This window comes from Hemiscyllium ocellatum, chromosome 30, assembly GCF_020745735.1.
Source record: "Hemiscyllium ocellatum isolate sHemOce1 chromosome 30, sHemOce1.pat.X.cur, whole genome shotgun sequence".
Classification (NCBI taxonomy): domain Eukaryota; kingdom Metazoa; phylum Chordata; class Chondrichthyes; order Orectolobiformes; family Hemiscylliidae; genus Hemiscyllium; species Hemiscyllium ocellatum.
In genome coordinates this window covers 26,282,471-26,302,355 of record NC_083430.1, presented here as the reverse complement: position 1 = coordinate 26,302,355, position 19,885 = coordinate 26,282,471, and the positions used below count along the sequence as shown (strand labels likewise).

Genomic DNA, 19,885 nt, shown 5'->3' with positions numbered 1-19,885 from the left:
TTGAGTTTGAGTTAAAAGAAAGATTCTTAAGGACTCATTTAGGTAAGATCTTTTGGTGAAGCCACAATGGACAAGACATCACAAAAGTATTTTCATAGAAACATAAAAGACAACTCCGGCTATATTCCCCTGTCTTAGAAATCTCGAACATGGCCTGAGATGAGGAAGGATGTGGAGTTCAGCCATTTTAATCTACAGAGTGAAAGCATTAGGTGGGCAAAGGGTGTTGTGAGGAATTCAATGTTTTTAGGATGGTTTCTTGGAGCAGCAGGTTCTGATGTTGACTAACAAAATGGGATTAATTTTGTTAGTGAAGCAGCTCTAGGCAAGATTGAATTTCACTTTTCACTCTGTTTGGGGGAGGTGTGGGAAGAGCTAGGTATAAAACTCATTTAAAACTTGAAGGTCAAGAAAGCAGCTATCAAAAGTGAGCTGCATTTTTAGATCCAGGGGCATTTTAAAGCATACACTAGAAACATTCTAACATGGATCCATGGTTAAATTGAAGAAAAAACATTGTACAAGTCAAAAGATCAGTTAAAATATAGAAAACATTTGCATAACAATTATTAAACTACAAATAAGCATTTACTTTTCTTATCATTGAATGTCCCAAAACACATCTTCCAGGTAAAGTAGCATTTTACTTGTACCACTTTCAATCTAGCCTATTGAATCTCTACTTACTATGCAATCTTCTATACACTGGTCAGATGATTGTAAATAGGTGAGAATGGAACACTTTCCTCAACAGTATGAAGTAAGACACGGAAAACAGCATGGAATTCTCACTTTATTCATTTTGACATTACAAGGAGATTGGAGAACAAAAATAAAACACCATGGATAAAATAATCGGAATAAGCTACAGCAATGGAACTGTAAAGCGTATATTCAAGTGGAAATTGAAAGGTGCACAGATAAATAGTTCCTTTCAATATTAATTCTCCTGCATTGTCTTTAATTGTCACAAGCCAAGCTATCCTCTTTCCAGAACAATCAATTGCAGATTTAAATAATTTGGGTTATTACTAAGGTTCTGCATATGGTTTGTTCTCCATATTATTTGCCAAACACACTTGTGAATGCATGCAACAGTATAAACCTTTACAGTTTTAACTGTAATTACTTATCAATGCTGCCCAGCAGTCACTATTTTGAGCACTTACAACTCAGCACAGATACAAACATAATTTGCATTTAATAATTCTTAAATTTACAGCTGTACTTTTCTATGAAGAGGAATGTGAGAAAGAACCAAATCAGTTTTTGCTTTAATGACTATTGTTGGGTAAGCTTAGTGTAAATGTTTATGAAAATGATTTTTTCCTCTCCCCACCAACTGTACTGGATTTACAGACCTGGATGTTAGCCTCTACTTCTCAATTTAGAATAGATAATAAATGAAGTGAAGCCTAAATGATTTCTTCTAAAATTACTTTTTAAATCTCCTTTGCCTTCCAGCATCCCAAAGTCTGGTCAAAGTGAGAAAATAAAATGTGCTAACTAATCTGTCCACAGATCACTCAGCCGTCTCAACTGTGGCTTGTGTTGCATATCCTGATATGCCCACTCTCCAGATAAAACTAGCAATTTTTAAAGGTAGGTTTCCAGAATCCTGAAGTGAACAACAATTTACATCTGGTACCTTCTTTGCATCCTCCTTCAAGGAGTCAGTCCACTCTCTTGGTCACACTAACCAACAATACTAGAACTCCTCTTTCTTTTACCTATTTTCTGTAGCACAAACCCAAAAAACATGTTATTTTAAGTTAAATGTCATCGTATTTTAATCTATCACATCAGGAGAGGTAGACAAATAAGCCAGTGCTATAATGGGAAAATATCATTACTTTAAAGGAGAGTCAAATCTCCTGAGAGTAACATTATGTAAAGATGGCAAAACGTCAGTCCCATGATCTCTCCAAGCATAGAGAGCAAATGAAAGAAAACTAGTTAAAAAGGTCAACTTATTAATTCTCTCTCACATTCTCCAATATCTGTGACACAGATTTAATGTCATGCTTTTTTTTAAAACTGAAGATACCTGAATGTATCATGTGGAGTCCATGTACAGCAACAATTTACTAAATCCAACCTTTAAAAATCTAGTGCAATTGTATATAACATGCTGCTTATAGAAGTGTCACACTGTATTCTTGGATCCATTTGTCACAAAACAGAATCCTAGTGTCTCAATGCTGTATACATCAGTGCATATCAAAAACAAATTTATAATTTAAGATGGATTAATTTAGATTCTACTGAAGCAGCTCTTGTAAAGGATTTGAACTCTAGGAAACTGGCGGCATTCATGGAAACAAGGACACTTTCGTCTTTGCATACTTTTCAGATACACTATGTACTGATGTGCTCCTGAATTTGCATCAATGTGCTGGTTAATAATAGTTTACACAATTTAACATTTTGCCAAATTTGTTTACTGCTTTAAAAAAAAGCTCCTGTGAAGCACAGTGACACTTTGGTCAAGCGTTTTACACAAACATAGTATAACTTATGCACTGTAGTTTAGGAAAATCAGCTTGTAACGTCAATCCAAGTTTTAATAATATTTGGGTAGGATTAAATCAATCATGAGTGAAATGACTTTTTACTTACTGTCCCTTTCTATAAGACATGTCTACACCCGACACTACACTGAGTTATGCCAAATGTTTTAAAATAGGGAAGCCACACAAGAATGATGGTCAGTAAGGTTGGCTGGACACATTCCCCTAGTTAGCAGACCAGTGCAGCTCATTGGATGTAGCACATTTTGAGGATGCAACAACAGTGCTAACACATCCCACAGTGGCAGTCATAGGAATTGTAGAATAGCAGCCAATTGGTGGGGGAAAATATTGCCCCTGCAAACTTTTGCTTACCCAGGTGTTGAGGTCAAATGTTATGTTCATATACTGTGTTGAAAGCAGAGTAATTTTAGAAGTTTTTAAACAATTCCCACATTTTCACTGATCTGGTGCATGGGGCCTGCAGAATTTCTGCTTCCAGATTTTGCTGCAATTCTCAATGTAATTATCAGGGAGTAAACAATAACTCACTCTGCATGACTTCAACACTTAGAGCTGTCCTTCGCATGATTCTTCCTACAGTGGCATAGTTAAGATAGCTATGTTATTACTTTTACTATGCTCATCAATCCTTGTTTGAAATGAATCTTACACCCTGTGCCTTGTTTCCTAAAATCAACAGAAGCTCAGTTTAAAAAAAAATCTGGATTAGAACCTGATTTTGAAAAGATTTGTAGCTTGAGTTGTGTATGAGGTCATTGTTCCGTTCACCGAGCCCATATGTTTGTCTGCAGAAAAACACACTGGTTTGGCGAACGAACCAGACCTAGAAACAGTAGAGTCAAAATGACTGATATTGCTTTGTTTTAACAGCCTAACCATTATTGGTCCTCAAACATGCTGTACCTCAGAGTCACTGAGATTATGATCCCATTAATTGAGAGTAACTACAGTATGTCTAGTCAACATTAGGTGCATTCTCCAGTTAATTTTCCCTTACATTCTGAATAGATAAGATGCTTTATTGCTGTTTCTTGATTCCATCAGCCAGTGCAGCAGGACTGTCCATCTCTTGCACTTCACAGTTAAACCAATGATTCCACAATAAAGCAATAAGACGTGAGTACATCAATTTGCAAGTACAAAAAAATACACTGATACTACATAGAGCACATTTTGTAGCTTTAACCTTAGTTGAGACTAATTGGACTGAGGCTTGAATCCTAGAGCTGAAATATGATACCCTTCTCCTTCATAGGAACTTTTATGAATTATGTCTAACTTGAAATAAAACCTACATTAGGAAACTGTTGCTGAGTATTTGAGCTGGAAAGAAGTTAAAATTGAATAGATGCTTCCTGCCAAAAACAGTAATCACTTTACTGATAAAATTACCTCTGAAGGGACTTTGGATTGTGCCAGTAAAAATTGTGGATATATCCACTCTAGGAGAAAAATAACTATTACAAATAAAATGGTCTGTAAAAGACTGGAGGTTGGTAGCACGTGGCTCGAGTTCAGTTGTCAGGTGAAAGTTGAAGGGTTGAAGAAAGTTATACAGGTTTCCTCAGTTTAGTCAAATGGGTGGTAGCTGCTTTGCAATGAATTCTTTCACTGCCATCATTTCCTGTGTTACGAAAAAAAAGTATTAAATTCCAGTTTAAAAAACTCATTCTACAATTCACACTTTTATTCCAATAATTGCAAGTTGAAACAAAGCAACTTTCCAGCCTACACCAAGCAGCTTTCTCCCTCAGGTATCACCTCCATTGGTTTTCAAAGATGCCAACATAACCACCAACCTCAAATTCACTTACTCCAATTCTTGGAAACTATCATTTTATTCCTCTTAAAACTCTTGAACATAGTCTTTGGTTTCAACAATGACCTCAATCCTGAGATTTTCCATTTGAATCTCTCAAATCTGCATTGAACAGTTTATCTAAGCAAAGTTTCAAACAGCATCCCACATGAGGGTGACCATTGCTGTGTTAATCCTCCTTGACCTCTCCTCTGCATTTGATAACATCTTTGTGTCATACACCCCCTACATCAGCTCAGGACAACCCCATTGTTTACAATTCTGATTTTCAGTCATGGCAAGGAATTGACACCAACCTCACAAACAAACATTATAACTTGGAGGCCACAACAACACAGCTGAAGTTGAGACCCAGAGAGAAAGTGAGGAAAGAGATTGGTGTAGTTGGGAAATGGAGCAAGTCAAACAGTCAGGAACAAAAGCAGAGAATGAGGTAGGGCTGATAAACTGCATTTATTTCAATGCAACTGAGGGCATGGTTGAGAACATGGAACTAGGACATCAAAGCAATTAGAGACATGTCTCAGGGTTGGACAAGTTTGGAAGCTTAGTGTCCCAGGGTAGAGATACTAGTAGGAAGGATTGGGGGGTGTAGAGAAGTGAGGAGAGGGAAATTTTTTGATTAGGATAACATTACAACTGTATTTAGGGAGGATCTTTCTGGGAATACATTCAGGGAAATTACTTGGGTGGAACTGAGAAATAAAAGGATGATCATCTTGTTGGGGTTGTAGTATGGACCCCAATAGCCAGTAAAATTGAGAAATTTGTAAAGAGATCAGTTAACTGCAAAAATAATAGCGTGGTTATTGTAGGGGATTTTAACTTACCAAACATAGACTGGGACTATCTAAGTGTTAAGAGCTTGGATGGAAATGAATTTGTCAGGTGTGTACAAGCAAGTTTCTGATTCAGTATGTGAATGTACCGACTAGAGGTGGTGCAAAACTTGACCTACTCTTGAGAAATAGGGCAGGTGACTGAGATATCAATGGGCGAGCATTTTAGGGCCAGTGACCATAACTCCATTAGTTTAAAATAGTGATGAATCTAAAAGTTAAAGTTCTAAATTGGAGGAAGGTCAATTTTGATTGTATTAAACAAAACTTTCAAAAGTTAATTTGGGGGTGGATGTTTGCATGTAAAGGAATGGTTGGAAAATGGGAAGCCTTCAAAAATGAGAATGAGAGCCTGGAGACAGTATGTTCCTGCCATGGAGAAGAGCAAGGCTGGTAGGTGTAGGGAACGCTGGATGACTAGAGAATTTGAGTCTTAAGTCAAGAAAAAGGAGGAAACATATCTCTAGTATAGATAGCAGAGATCAACTGAATCCCTGCATCCCTATAAAGGCAGTAGGAGTATATTTGAGAGGGGAATCCAAAGGGATTTTACAAATACATTAAGGACAAAAAGGTAACTAGGGAGAGAATAGGGCCCCTTAAGCATCAGCAAGGCCACCCTATGTGTGGAATTGCAGGAGACAGGAGAGATATAAATGAGTATTTTACATCAGTGTTCACTGTGAAGGAGGATATGGAGGATATAGAATGTGGGGAAATAAAACACATGAAAGTAAATAAATCCCCGCTACCTAATCAGGTGTACCCTAGAACTCTGGGAAACTAGGGAAGTAATTGCTGGGCTCCTTGCTGAGATATTTGTATCGTTGATAGTCACTGGTGAGGTGCTGGAAGACTGGAAATTGGCTAACATAGTGGCACTATTTAAGAAACATGGTAAGGAAAAGCCAGGTAATTATAGATTGGTGAGTCTGACATCTGTGTGGGCACGTTGTTTGAGATAATCCTGAGGGACAGGAATTACATTTGGAAAGTCAGGCACTGATTAGGGATAGTCAGCATAGCTTTGTGCAATGGAAATTGTGTCTAACGTGATTGAGTTTTTTTGAAGTAACAGAGGATTGATGAAGGCAGAGTGGTGGACAGGATCTACATGGAGTTCAGCAAGGCATTCGATGAGGTTCCTCATGGTAGACTGGTTAGCAGAGTTACATTACATGGAATACATGGAGAACTAGACATTCTGATACAAAACTGGTTCAAAGTTAGAAGACAGAGGATGGTGGTAGAGGGTTGCTTTTCAGAGTGGAGGCTTGTGACCAGCCCTGTGCTGCAAGGATAGCTTCTGGATCCACTGCTTCTCCTCATTTATATAAATGATTTGGAATGTGAACATAGAAGGTATAGTTAGTAAGTTTGCAGATGACACCAAAATTGTAGCTGTAGTCGACACCCAAGAAGTGCTACATTTTGGAAAGGCAAATCAGGACAAGACTTATACACTTAATGGTAAGGTCCTGGGAAGTATTGCTGAACAAAGACAGCTTGGAGTGCACATTCATAGCTTCTTGAGTGTGGATTTGTGGGTAGATAGGATAGTGGAGAAAGATTTTGGTCAGTGCATTGTGCATAGGAGTTGGGAGGTCATATGTGCAATTCTAGTCTCCCTGTTGTTGGAAGGATGTTGTTAATCTTTTCTGAACCCTTTCAAGTTTTACAAGGATGTTGCCAAGGTTGGAGGGTTTGAGCTATAGGGAGAGGCTGAATACTGATTCTCCCCGGAGCATTGAAGGCTATAGGGTGACCTTATAGAGGTTTAAAAAATCATGAGGAACATGGATAGGGTAAATAGACAAGATCTTTTCCCTAGTGGGGGAGTCCAAAACTAGAGGGCATAGGTTCAGGGTGAGAGGGGAAAGATATGAGATCTAAAAGGCAACGTTGTCACGGAGAGTGGTGCGTGTATGGAATGATCTGCCAGAGGAAGTGGAGGCTGGTACAATTACAACATTTAAAAGGACTTTGAATGGGTATATGATTATGAAGGGTTTAGAGACATATAGGCCAAATGCTGGCAAATAGGACTAGATTAATTTAGGATATCTTGTCTTCATGGATAAGTTAGACCGAAGGGTCTGTTTCTGTGCTGTACGTCTATAACACTAATATGCTGTCAAGTCAGCATTTCCTATTAACTAATTAATAAGATCAAATATCGAAGTGGTACATTTATATAATTGTGTAAATACCCAAGTTTAGGTAATGTGCTATAAAATCTTTTATATGGTACAATTTTAAAGATTATAATCAAGTGTAATGAATAAACTACAGTTGCATTCACCTGTTGACATGAGCAGTGCTGCATTAAATACTTTTTGAACTGAATGTTTTCAGGATTAATGATTGTTTTTAGTTTTGCAGCTGTTGAAGATCCAAACTCTAACGGTATCATTAGATCCTTTTCACCATGACACTGCAGAATGCTGATATCCTTGTTGACATTGCTACCCACTGCCTAGAATTACAAAAAGAATCAAAAAGATACTTAAATTATATTATATTTTCAATGTAATTTTCTTGTTACTTGTTTAAACACTTAAAAATATCAAAGGCATAAGGTAACACAGGAAAAGGGCCTGTTGAGCCTGATCCACCATTCAATACAATAATGGCTACTCATTCTTTTCATGCTCCCTCCCACTCTCCCTACATCCCCTTACATTTTTGGTGTTTAGAAATCTGTCAGCCTCTACTTTAGAAGGTGCTCCATGATTAAGCCTCCATGCTATCTAGGCATCACCCTCTGGGTAAAAATAAATTCTCCACTTCCTCATTCATAAATGACTTTCCATTTACTTTGAAATGGTGTCTTCTGGATTTAGACTTTACAACCCGGGAAAGATCTTGAATCTGTAGATTTCAATGTAATCATCTCTCTTTCTTCAAAGTTCTTGACCGAATACTGACCAATTTTCTCCAGTCTCTCTTCATTAGGACAGTCCTGCCATGCTGTAAGTCCCTCAACTGTACATAACCTGTCAGACATGGTCTAACCATGGTTTTAACCAACCTGCATGATCACCCTGCCACAAAAGCCCTCTAACCAAGATGCTATACAACTGAAAAAAAAGTTTAGGAGCAAATTACTGAAGAGTCATTAGACTCAAAACGTTAGCTTGCTGTTTCCATGGATGCTGCCAGACCCATTGTGATCTCCAGCATCTGTTTTGAAATGAAAGATTGCTCTGCCTGCACTCAAATCCTCTTGCAATGAAGATCAATGTATCATTAGCTTTCAGTGACCTTATTGAAGAGAACCCCCAGGTTCTCTTGTACATCTACTTTTTCCAGTATCTGGAAATACTCTGAACACTAACCTTTTTATACAGTGTTTGTGTTATCAAGCTTATGGAAAGATAATCATGCTCTGAATGGAGAATAGCACAGTTTTACTAGAATAGCAGGACTTCGAGAGATAAATTATTGAAGTCAGTTTGCATAAATGTGGCTTCTAATCCCTCGAGTTTAGAAGATCAAGGGATGATCTAATCAAAGCATTTAAAAAGATAAGAGGAACTGATAGATTAGACAGATAAATTAATTGCTTTGGTGTGGGAATCCAGCAATTCAGAAAACACTTTTTCTGGACAAAAATCAATCTGAATCTCATCCCCAAATGGTACTTGGTCAATTAAAATTTACAAATGGAGACTGATTTTTTTTGTGATCAAATTGAATGTAGGAACAGGCTAGTGGGCCTAAATGGCCTATGTTTTTTTCTGGTTTTCTAAATTTGGCTTCCAGTTTATATAGCAAGACCTTGTTATTTAAAACAAATGGAATTAAATGGCATGAGTGCATTAAGTTCTTCTTTGAAGAACTGCTTCAACAAATATTTGATTAGAAAGAAATACCTATTTCAAGCGTAATTGGAATTAGGCATACAGTAATTGAACTGTGCATAAACAATGAGAAAGAACAATTGATTGCACTTCCCCTCAAAAATGAGGTTTTTTACCGTTAAACCTCCCTGTTCCCTCAGGAATACACTAATATTTCAGTCACCAGTTATTCTTTAGTAAGGTATCATGCTCAAGTCATCATACTTTTAGATAGAAAATGGTGACAAGCATTTTAACTGTAACTGCCAAACCAATAAAGTCCAAATTCTTTCATTCCAAGTAGACTGGGTTTAGCAATCAAGAGCAGGAACCTACAAATTCGGTTTTACAATCCCACTGCTAGACATAAGCTAGTGGCTGAATATGTAAACTGACAGCCAGGCCACTGAGAAGACTTAGCGTGTTTAACAAGCAATTATTTCTGTATAAGATAAAAACAAAGTAAGAGTGTAACTATGAAAGTCCAGATAAACATATTTGCCTGATCTACAGCACAAGATAATACAATTAGCATGTAAATTAGAGATACCTGTGGGAAGGCTTTACGAAGAGGAAGCCAGCAACTCAGAGCTATAACTCCAGCCAGTTTGTAATGGCATGTCAAAGCAGTGTACAAAGACAATGCACCACCCTGTATTGAGAAGAAGTTCTTTAATTTTTTTGATAATTTGAAAGAAAGATAGACATTTTTGGAAATAATCTGAAGGGTTACCTGTGAAAATCCTCCTAGTATGATTCTATGTGAAGGAATTCCATTTTTGATCTCATGTTCAATAATCGCTTTAACTTAGACAAATAAAAGTAGACAATTATTATAACAAGTTATATTTGCTTAATCACTCCAGAATAAATCTCTGGATATAAATATCTTAACAAGCATATCAAAAAACTATGCCTTTTGTAAAGGTATCTTCCTTGTCCTTTATATTAAAAAACTGACTTATTCAGACATGTTTGACACACCATGTCAGACGAGACTTGAAACAGGCCCTCGGGTCCAGAGGTAGGGATATGACAATATACCACAAGAGCCCCTTACATTTTAAGGCTTGCCAATCATTAGTCAGAAAGTGAACATGTGCCTCCTGTGTAGCAGGCAAGAATCTATCAGTCACTGAACTACCAATGCAACCACTTCATATGAAACACTTGGAGTCATAGAGATATACAGCACGTAAACAGACCCTTCAGTGAGACTCTAGTCCCATTTGCCAGCACCCTGCCCATATCCCTCCAAATCCTTCCTATTCATATACACATCCAGATGCCTTTTAAATGTTGCAATTGTATCAGCCCTCACCACTTCCTCTGGCAGCTCATTCCATACACGCATCACCCTCAGTGAAAAAGCTGCTCCTTAAGTCTCTTTTATATCTTTCCCCTTTCACCCTAAACCTATGCCTCTACTTCTGGACTCCCCCACCCCAGGGAAAAGACCTTGTCTATTTATCTTATCCATGCCCTTCGTGACTTTGTAAACCTCTAAGGTCACCCCTCAGCCTCTGAAGCTCCAGGGAAAACAGCTCAAGCCTATTCAGCCTCTCCCAATAGCTCAAATCCTCCAACCCTGGCAACATCCTTATAAATCATTTCAGAACCCTTTCAAGTTTCACAACATCCTTTTGATAGGAAGGAGACCAGAACTGCACACCATATTCCAAAAGTGGCCTAACCGACATCCTGTACAATTGCAACATGACCTCCCAATTCCTATACTCAATACTCTGACCAATAAAGGAAGGCATACCAAATGCCTCCTTCATTATCCTATCTACCTGCGACTCTACTTTCAAGGAGCTATGAATCTGCATTCCAAGGCATCTTGTTCAACACCCCCTAGGACCTTACCACTAAGTGTATAAATCCTGCTAAGATTTGCTTTCCCAAAATGCAACACCTCGCATTTATCTAAATTAAACTCCATCTGCAACTCCTCAGCCCATTGGCCCATCTGATCAAGATCCCATTGTAATCTCAGGTAACCTTCTTTTCTGTTCACTCCACCTCCAATTTTGGTGTCATCTGCAAACGTACTAACTATACCTCCTTTGTTCACGTCCAAATCATTTATTTAAATGACGAAACGTAGTGGACCCAGCACTGATCCTTGTGGCATTTCACTGGTTACAGGCCTCCAGTCTTAAAAACAACCCTCCACCACCACCCTCTGTCTTCTACCTTCGAGCCAGTTCTGTATCCAAATGGCTAATTCTCCCTGTATTCCATGAGTTCTAACCTTGCTAACCAGTCTCCCATGAGGAGCCTTGTCAAACACCTTGCTGAAGTCCATATAGATCCTTACTGAATTTGTATTGAATCTTCAACCAAGGTCTGTGTTACTTTTCTGAAAATTGTCTTGTGTAGCTGAAGACAGCATTTTCTGCTCTTAACATGAGCACTACATCTGTTATTTAATCACCATTACACCTGCATAATACAGACATTTCTTTGCACCCATTCAGGTGTACATTGTAGCTGCTGTTTAAAATCGAAGCACTCTATGAAAGCATCTCTCTTTCAAAGCTCTCACTCTTCAAAAATGCTGTCAGTCAACCAAGCTTTCACCTCTTGCTTTTCAGTTAATTGCTTTGCACCTATCCCTCTACCTAAATTCATTACTGGTCCTTAGCTTCACCTATTATTGTCATCGTGCCAGGTTTGAATATCACTCGACTAATTTTACAACAAAGCATCCTCTGCCCTCTCTATACAGGGATATCATAACATCCATGATGGAGTTAAGAATAGATTTTTCTTTTCCATTCTTGCTGGCCTTTCCAGCCAGGATGCCTACTGAAAATCATCTGCCTTCTGGTCTACTCATCACCACCCTTACTTGGACCTGCTGGCAAGGTGCACCTCGCTGTGGATTCCCTGCTCACTCAAACTAGGGTCTTTGTAACCTTTTGTAAAGCCTATGCTCCCAACTCCCTACTTTAATAACATCCTCAAAACCTAATCTTTCATTAAGCATTTGATGACCCTTCTTAATGTTGCCTTTGCACAATAATTTTTTGTATGCTTCTGAAGTGCTGTAGGAAACCTGTGTTAAGAGACCTTACAAGATTTATGTTTAAAGTATATAACTGGTCCTTATTAACTCTGTTGCAGGAATGGAGACTTACTGCATTCAGAAGCTTTCTTTATACCAACTTCATCTTCTGGATCTTCTGGACTTAATCCAGCCAAGTCAAACCTTTTTAAAAAGGGAACAGTGGGATTTGTTGTACTGTCGATCATTGTGCTTACTTAAGTAAAACAAGGCATAGCTTGATCAAATATTTGAAAATTTTATTGAATAATTTGTGCCCTGTTTTAATAATTGGAATTACAAATGTAAAACTGTCTCCAAGATTGCTCTGTGACTAGGAGTGGCAGTGAATTAGGAACAATTGTCTCATGAGAAATACCAGATCAATACTGAAAATTTTTTTACTACTTGCGAAAACAGTGGATTGATCTGCGTTAGTCTTCAGCAAGTTTTAATTTCAATTTCCAGAATTTTCAGGTTATTTCCAATTTACACCAAAACATTCCTCACAGCCAAAGATGAAGTGATTGTGCTCTTGATCATTATACAGTGAGATGATGAGCTGATCAACTGTGGCATCTACATCACCAAGACCAAGTGCAGCGCTCAGGTGAGGCATGGTTAAAACCATGGGAGAATTAAGATATTACTGTTATGAAGGTGGAAACGAAAGGATGCAGTGTTAACACGTCATGAAAACAGAAAGTTTAGAAAACAAAATCTCTCCAACTCACCATGATGGTATAGGTACAGACTTATTCAGTTGCACAGGAATCTTTGGCCTGAATAAAAAATAATTAAATTCAATTCGGAAAGTCTCAATTTTAACCAATATACGTTGAAATGAACATACAGTTTAATACAATTAAGGATGAGGTAAATTTTTAACTAAATATAATTTGCTTCTTGCTTATTTTTTTTTGTGTTTTAACAAAAAACTTCAGTATTCTTTTATGAACAATGTTGAATTTTTAAAGATCCCGTACCCCAGCAGGCTTAGGGTCATTAATTGAGCCATATACACCACGTTGAATTTGCAAATTTCCAGCAGGTGGCAGCAACTGCTAGGAACTAGCCTAGATAAAGGAAATGCAGGTTTTCTCCATGCAACTGTGATGCATGCTAGAAATGCAAATATGTCCTGGGAGAATAGGATCAGGCCTGGATGTGAACAACATGTAAATGAACAGTTTGCTATCATTTACTGTCAAGAGTAACAAAGAACACTACTCCAGACAGGACTCATTGAGCAAATGGTATTTCTGTAACTCAAGCAATATGCTCAGGAGTGTGTGGGGAAACAATTAAATATTAAATAATTAGAACCCCTGGGTTGGAGCTGAAAGTAATTAATCTTTTTATAAGATTATGTTCTTTGGTTTTGAGTATACCAGAATCTAGCTCCAAAAGAATTCACATCCCATTGCTCACAAGCCACAGCAGTCATATCATCAATTCTGATTACAAGGAGTGCATGAGCAAATGTGAGAAATTTTGCAATTCTACTAAACTTTATATAATTAAAATAAGTTATTGTGCTCTTCATAAGTGTGATTAACAATTCCATGTTTCAGAGTAATATCTATTAAAAAAAAGCATTCACAGGCAAGTTGAACAGCACTTACGCATGAGGGCAGATGTACTTCACATAAGGAAGTCGGATGGAGAACAGTGATTCGGCCCAACCATGTCTAAAAAGACAGGATTGCAAAATATTCAGCTCCACAATCAATAGTTACAAGAAAATTCTCAACAGCTACTTGAATAATTCAGGGTGTGGGGGGTTGGACGTTTAACAATAGGTTGAAGAAACTAGTGCTTTCCTGAGACAACAGATGACTGAAGGCCAACATGAAAGAAGTATACAAGACTGGCAGTTTTAGATAAGGCAGACAATATACTCCTTTTAGTTAACATAAAAAAACCAAGGAACACAGATTTAAGATTTGGGAACAGATACCATGTGGTACGCGAGGAACTATCTTTTTACTGCACTAGATAGTAATGACCTGGCAATCACTGCTTGGGGTTAGTGGACTAGGAAGAAATGAATTTGTTCAAAGGAAATTGGTTGGGCACTTGGGCAAAATAAACCTATTGTGCTTTGGGGATACAGTAGGGTAAATGGGGGTCATTGGATTACTTTAAAGAGAGGTTACCGGTGCTTTATTTGAATAGCTTTCTTCTTGTGCCATAATGCCTAGAATTCTTTTATTATCTGACTCTGAAATGAAATGCTCAAGCTCAAATGTTTATGATGTCAGCATTGTCTCCCTCTTGCTGCCAACAGGTACAAGTTACTAATGACAGTTTTACCCAATGCATATGCCATTGGTGGCAGGTATGCATTTCTTCCAAGGTCAATATTGATCTGGCTTTCGAACTCCATGGGAAAGTTGTATTTAAGAAAAAGTATAAAACTATGGGATTAAAAAGTTGTTCACCATCTGCCATAAGAACATAGAATCTATAATTAAAGATCAAATGACTGAATATCTGGAACACTGTTAGCTGATCTCAGCAAGCCAGTATTAATTAATAAAGTATAAACCACACCTGACAAACATGATAGGAGTTGATTGAAAACTGGACAGAGAAATCCTTTATTTGTATGATTTTTCAAAAGTCATTTGATATAATTTCTCTTCAGAGACTGTTAGCTAAAGTTTGAATTGAGGGAAATTATTAAAGAGGTAGGGACATTACCACTGCACCACAACAGCCCCCAAAACACAGAGCCAGTTACACTGAGATCAGCCATTGGTGGTACTGCAGATATTTTCTAACTTACCTGTTCAGAAATGTTTATAATATCTCTGGAGCAGGTGGGACTTGAAGCTGGGGCCTCCTAGTTCAGAGAAGATGACACCACCATTGCACCATAACAGCACTTAAAGAATCATGCCACTAGAACAACAAGTCTTGAATTCAAATTTCCACCATCTGCTGTGTTCTCAGAACCTTAACCCGCCTTTCTACATTACTAGTCCAGTGACATTACCACTACATTACTGCCTTCTCATAGGCTGCACTGTAAACTATGTAGAACAACGCATCAAGAGACATTAACGGACAAATGGTTCAAACAATAGCAAATTGTGAGGTCATCTACTTTGGACCTGAAAAGGATAGATCAAAGTATTTCTAAGTGATGAAAAGTTAGAGACAATGTAAGTCCAAAGACACTTTGGTTGGGGTCAAGTACATGGATCATGGGTCAGGGGCAGATACAAACAAACAAATGCTAATGGAACATTGGCTTTATAATCTAAAGGGTTAAATATGTGGTTAGAAATGAAGTTCGACCCTAAAAATAAAGCCCTCATTAGACCATGTTTGGAAGTAATGTGTTCAGTTTTGGGCACCAGACTTTAGGAATGATATATGCCTTTGAAGGAAAGAAAAATGAAAGGTTTACTCAATGATACCTGGACTCCAAGAGTTAGATTACAAGGTAAGATTACACAAACCAGGATTGTATCGACTAACATATCGAAATTTAAGGAGTAATTTGATTAAAGTTTTCAAAATATTGTTCAACATTTCCACTGGTTGGGGGAATCTAGACTCTTGGATGATAGTCTAAAAATTAGAGACAGGCCTTTCATTTGTGAAGGTACAAGTGAAAGGGAGTTACTCGATGAAAGATTCTGAGCCTCTGACCTGCTCTTGTAGTCACAGTACTTATATGACTATTTCAGTTCAGTTTCTGGTCAATGATAACCCCAGGGCATTGATAGCGTGAGACTAAATGTTAATAATGCCATTGAATATCAAGTGGTGATGATTAGATTCTTAGTAGAGATGGTCAATGCCTGGCACTTGTGTGGCATGAATGTTATTCGCTACTTGTCAGCACAAAACTGTATATTGTTCAGTCTTGCTGCATTTGGGCATGGACAGCTTCAGTATATATTAAGAAGCTCCACCTCTGAAGCCACATACAGATATAAAGGTGACTCTATGGTCTGCAGCTACTCAGTTTGAATATAGGCCTGGGATCAGCATCACTGCCACTCTCGCCTTCAGTCTGGTCAAATCCTTTTTAGTTTACAAACTTACCTTTTGTTGGTAGCATGTTGTAGGCACTTTATGCCTAGCTGATTAGGCTGCAAGTAGTTTTGTTTTGTTTAGTCTGAATCCTAATCACAATGACTGCCTCATGGAACACAATATTGCAAAGGGAACGCACAGATTTTTTAGGCTCACACAAAGGCCTGAATCCATTTTAGAATTGGGTCCTGGAGGCCAATTACCTTTTTCATATTAGGTTGACACACAACCCACCTATGAGCATGCATTTCCTGTTTACATATTGGAGGCTTAGGTGTTGATTTAGCTCCTGAAGAAAGAAAGGCATAATGCTCCCAAATTTCTAGATCAAATAACGTTTCAAAGTTTGTGAGAAGATTTGTAGCTCGGATGCTCGTTGTTGTGGTTCTGTTCGCCGAGCTGGGAATTTGTGTTGCAGATGTTTCGTCCCCTGTCTAGGTGACATCCTCAGTGCTTGGGAGCCTCCTGTGAAGTGCTTCTGTGATCTTTCCTCCGGCATTTGTAGTGGTTTGAATCTGTTGCTTCCGGTTGTCAGTTCCAGCTGTCTGTTGCAGTAGTCGGTATATTGGGTCCAGGTCAATGTGCTTATTGATTGAATCTGTGGATGAATGCCATGCCTCTAGGAATTCCCTGGCTGTTCTGTGTTTGGCTTGTCCAATAATAGTAGTGTTGTCCCAGTTGAATTCATGTTGCTTGTCATCTGCGTGTGTGGCTATTAAGGATAGCTGGTCGTGGCGTTTCGAGGCTAGTTGGTGTTCATGATGCGGATCGTTAGCTATCTTCCTGTTTGTCCTATGTAGTGTTTTGATAACCAGGTTTGACCTACAAAGAATGAAACCTGAAAGCAACAACACCCCCAGATTCTATGGACTACCTAAAGTGCACAAACCAGACATCCCATTCAGACCCATAGTATCATTACCAGGGACACCATCACACAAACAGGTTAAAGAACTACAGCAGAAACTGAAACACCTGATCAGCGGATCCAGACACTCTATACAATCAACACAGGAATTCTTGGACATCATCAGAAATATACACATAGACAAGGAAGAAACCAAGGTCTCATTTGATGTAACGGCACTGTTCACCTCTATCGACAAAACCCTAGCCAGAGAAACAATAGCCAACCTGCTGAACACACAGAACAGACAACAGGACGTTGAACCTATCAACAAAGACGGCATACTCAAACTACTGGACTTGTGCCTCACAACACATTTCACATTCAACAACCAAATATATGAACAAATCAACGGCACACCCATGGGTTCACCCATCTCTGGACTACTCATAGCAGAAGCGGTAATGCAAAGATTAGAACAAACAATCTTACTGCAAATTCAACCCAAACTCTGGGTCAGATATGTGGATGACACCTTTGTAATCATTAAAAACACAAAAATAGAGAACACACACCGGATCATCAATGCCACACTCACAGGAATCCGATTCACTAGAGAGGAAGAAAAGGACAATCAACTCCCATTCCTAGATGTGATGGTCAAGAGAACACCTAACGGAGAATTCACCACAAAGGTATGCAGGAAAGCCACACACACAGACCAAGTCTTGAATTACGAAAGCAACCACCCCAACACACACAAAAGAAGTTGCATCAAGACACTATTCAAAAGGGCCACAACACACTGCAGTACACCAGAACTGCAAAAAGAGGAAGAAGAAAACCTATATAATGTATTCGCCAAAAACGGATACCCGCGCAATTTCATCAACAGATGCCGAAGGGAAAGACAACGGAACGAGGACATGCCACGACCCAAAGGACTAGCCACACTACCACATATCAAGAGCATTTCCATACTGACAGCCAGACTACTGCGACCACTAGGACTCATAACAGCACACAAAGCAACAGCTACTCTCAGACAACAACTCGCCAGAACGAAGGACCCAATACCCAGCATGAGCAAAACCAATGTAGTGTACAAAATCCCATGCAAGGACTGCACAAAACACTACATAGGACAAACAGGAAGACAGCTAACGGTCTGCATCCATGAACACCAACTAGCCACAAAACGACACGACCAGCTATCCTTAATAGCCACACACGCAGATGACAAGCAACATGAATTCGACTGGGACAACACTACTATTATAGGACAAGCCAAACAGAGAACAGCCAGGGAATTCCTAGAGGCATGGCACTTATCCACAGATTCAATCAATAAGCACATCGACCTGGACCCAATATACCGACCACTGCAACGGATAGTGGAACTGATAACCGAAAGCGGCAGATTCAAACCACTACAAATGCCGGAGGAAAGATCACAGAAGCGCTTCACAGGAGGCTCCCTAGCACTGAGGATGTCACCTAGACAGGGGACGAAATGTCTGCAACACAAATTCCCAGCTCGGCGAACAGAACCACAACAACTTAACTATCGATGAAGTGGCAAACAAGATGAAACTGTATTGAAGTATTCCGAGCAGAGTTTTCAAATGGCAAATATTCGAGAATAAGGATTCAAAGAAAGATGACAATTAGGAGTTAAACTTGACTTAAACTGAATAATGGGATGGTCATAGCTACTAACAACTTTATATTAGTGTTAGCCTGATTCATCACAGTCAAAGTAATACGGGTGGCGAAATGAGTGATGATTTCAAGAAGGGAAATTAGATTCAATATTTCTTGACAGAGAAAAAGGAAAATTAAAGAGTTAAAATAGGGAAGAGTGACACAACAAGTCAAATGAGTAGATGTTATATTTTTAGCATAGAATATGGCGAATAAGGAATTCAAAAAGAAACAATAGCAGCAGCAGGGCCAAAAAAACCTGACACACAAAATTACAGGTGAAACAGAGGAACTAAGTGAAAGGTTTAGAAAGATGAAAAACAAGAGGGCCAGATGATAAAAAATTGAAAGCTGTAATGGAGATTGCTGCTTTTAATTCAACAGCTGGTCTGACATGTTCTCCAGTTTTACCTTTTCTGTAAAAATGACAAAGCTTAAGCTCAGCATCTTTGGAGACAGCAACAATGCTTTTTGAAACTAATAAAAAGAATAAGTTTTGTGAATAGTAGGAAATTAAAGGCCTGGAAAAGTGTTTGTCACTTAGGCAAATTAATGACTGTATGCTGACTATAGTTCCATCATTATTTTGCCTGAGAGTTCATTATTTATTGATGCGTATGCTTGAATAAGTATCAGCTATTCACTCAAGGGACATCACACAGTAACTAGACCGGGTCTCTGTCCAATGCTCACTCTTAGGAACGTCAAAACACTGATCAGGAATTGGATGACAGCCAGTTTTCCCCTTCCTAATCCAAAGAGATTGAGATGAATTGTAAGACTCCTTCCAATTATGTTGCGATCAGATAACATCATGTGAGATCAGATAACTTCGCACAGGCCAAGAACTGATTCTGGGTCTTATTGTAGAGATGGTCAGTAACCTGCTGCATCACCAAAGGAATCACAGTGTCATACAACACAAAAACAGACCATTCGATCTAACCAGCCCATGCCCAACATAATCCCAAACCAACTCATCCCAACTACCTGCTCCTGGCCCATATCCATCCAAACCTTTCCCATTAATGCACTTATACAAATGTTTTTTTTTTAAACATTGTAATTGTGGCCCCACCTCCACCATTTCCTCAGATGTTCATTCCACGTGTGAACCACGCTGTGTAAAAGAATTTGCTCGTGCATCTTTTTAAAAATTTTCTTATCTTAAAAATGCACCCCTTAGTCTTGAAAT

At 38.6% G+C, this 19,885-nt stretch overlaps 1 protein-coding gene across 1 annotated transcript in view; it reads right to left on the bottom strand.

Moving 5' to 3' along the window:
• Positions 1–775: 775 nt before the first annotated feature.
• lypla2 (lysophospholipase 2) overlaps positions 776–19,885 on the bottom strand; it is a 30,095-nt gene continuing 10,985 nt past the window's right edge. Inside the window, exons 4-10 of the mRNA XM_060847302.1 lie at positions 13,712–13,777; positions 12,821–12,868; positions 12,181–12,251; positions 9,768–9,841; positions 9,585–9,686; positions 7,495–7,668; positions 776–4,158 (exon numbers count right to left, since the gene is read on the bottom strand). Of these exons, the coding sequence (XP_060703285.1) occupies positions 4,108–4,158; positions 7,495–7,668; positions 9,585–9,686; positions 9,768–9,841; positions 12,181–12,251; positions 12,821–12,868; positions 13,712–13,777 (586 nt within the window). The 3' untranslated portion in view covers positions 776–4,107. The remainder of the gene's footprint in view (positions 4,159–7,494; positions 7,669–9,584; positions 9,687–9,767; positions 9,842–12,180; positions 12,252–12,820; positions 12,869–13,711; positions 13,778–19,885) is intronic.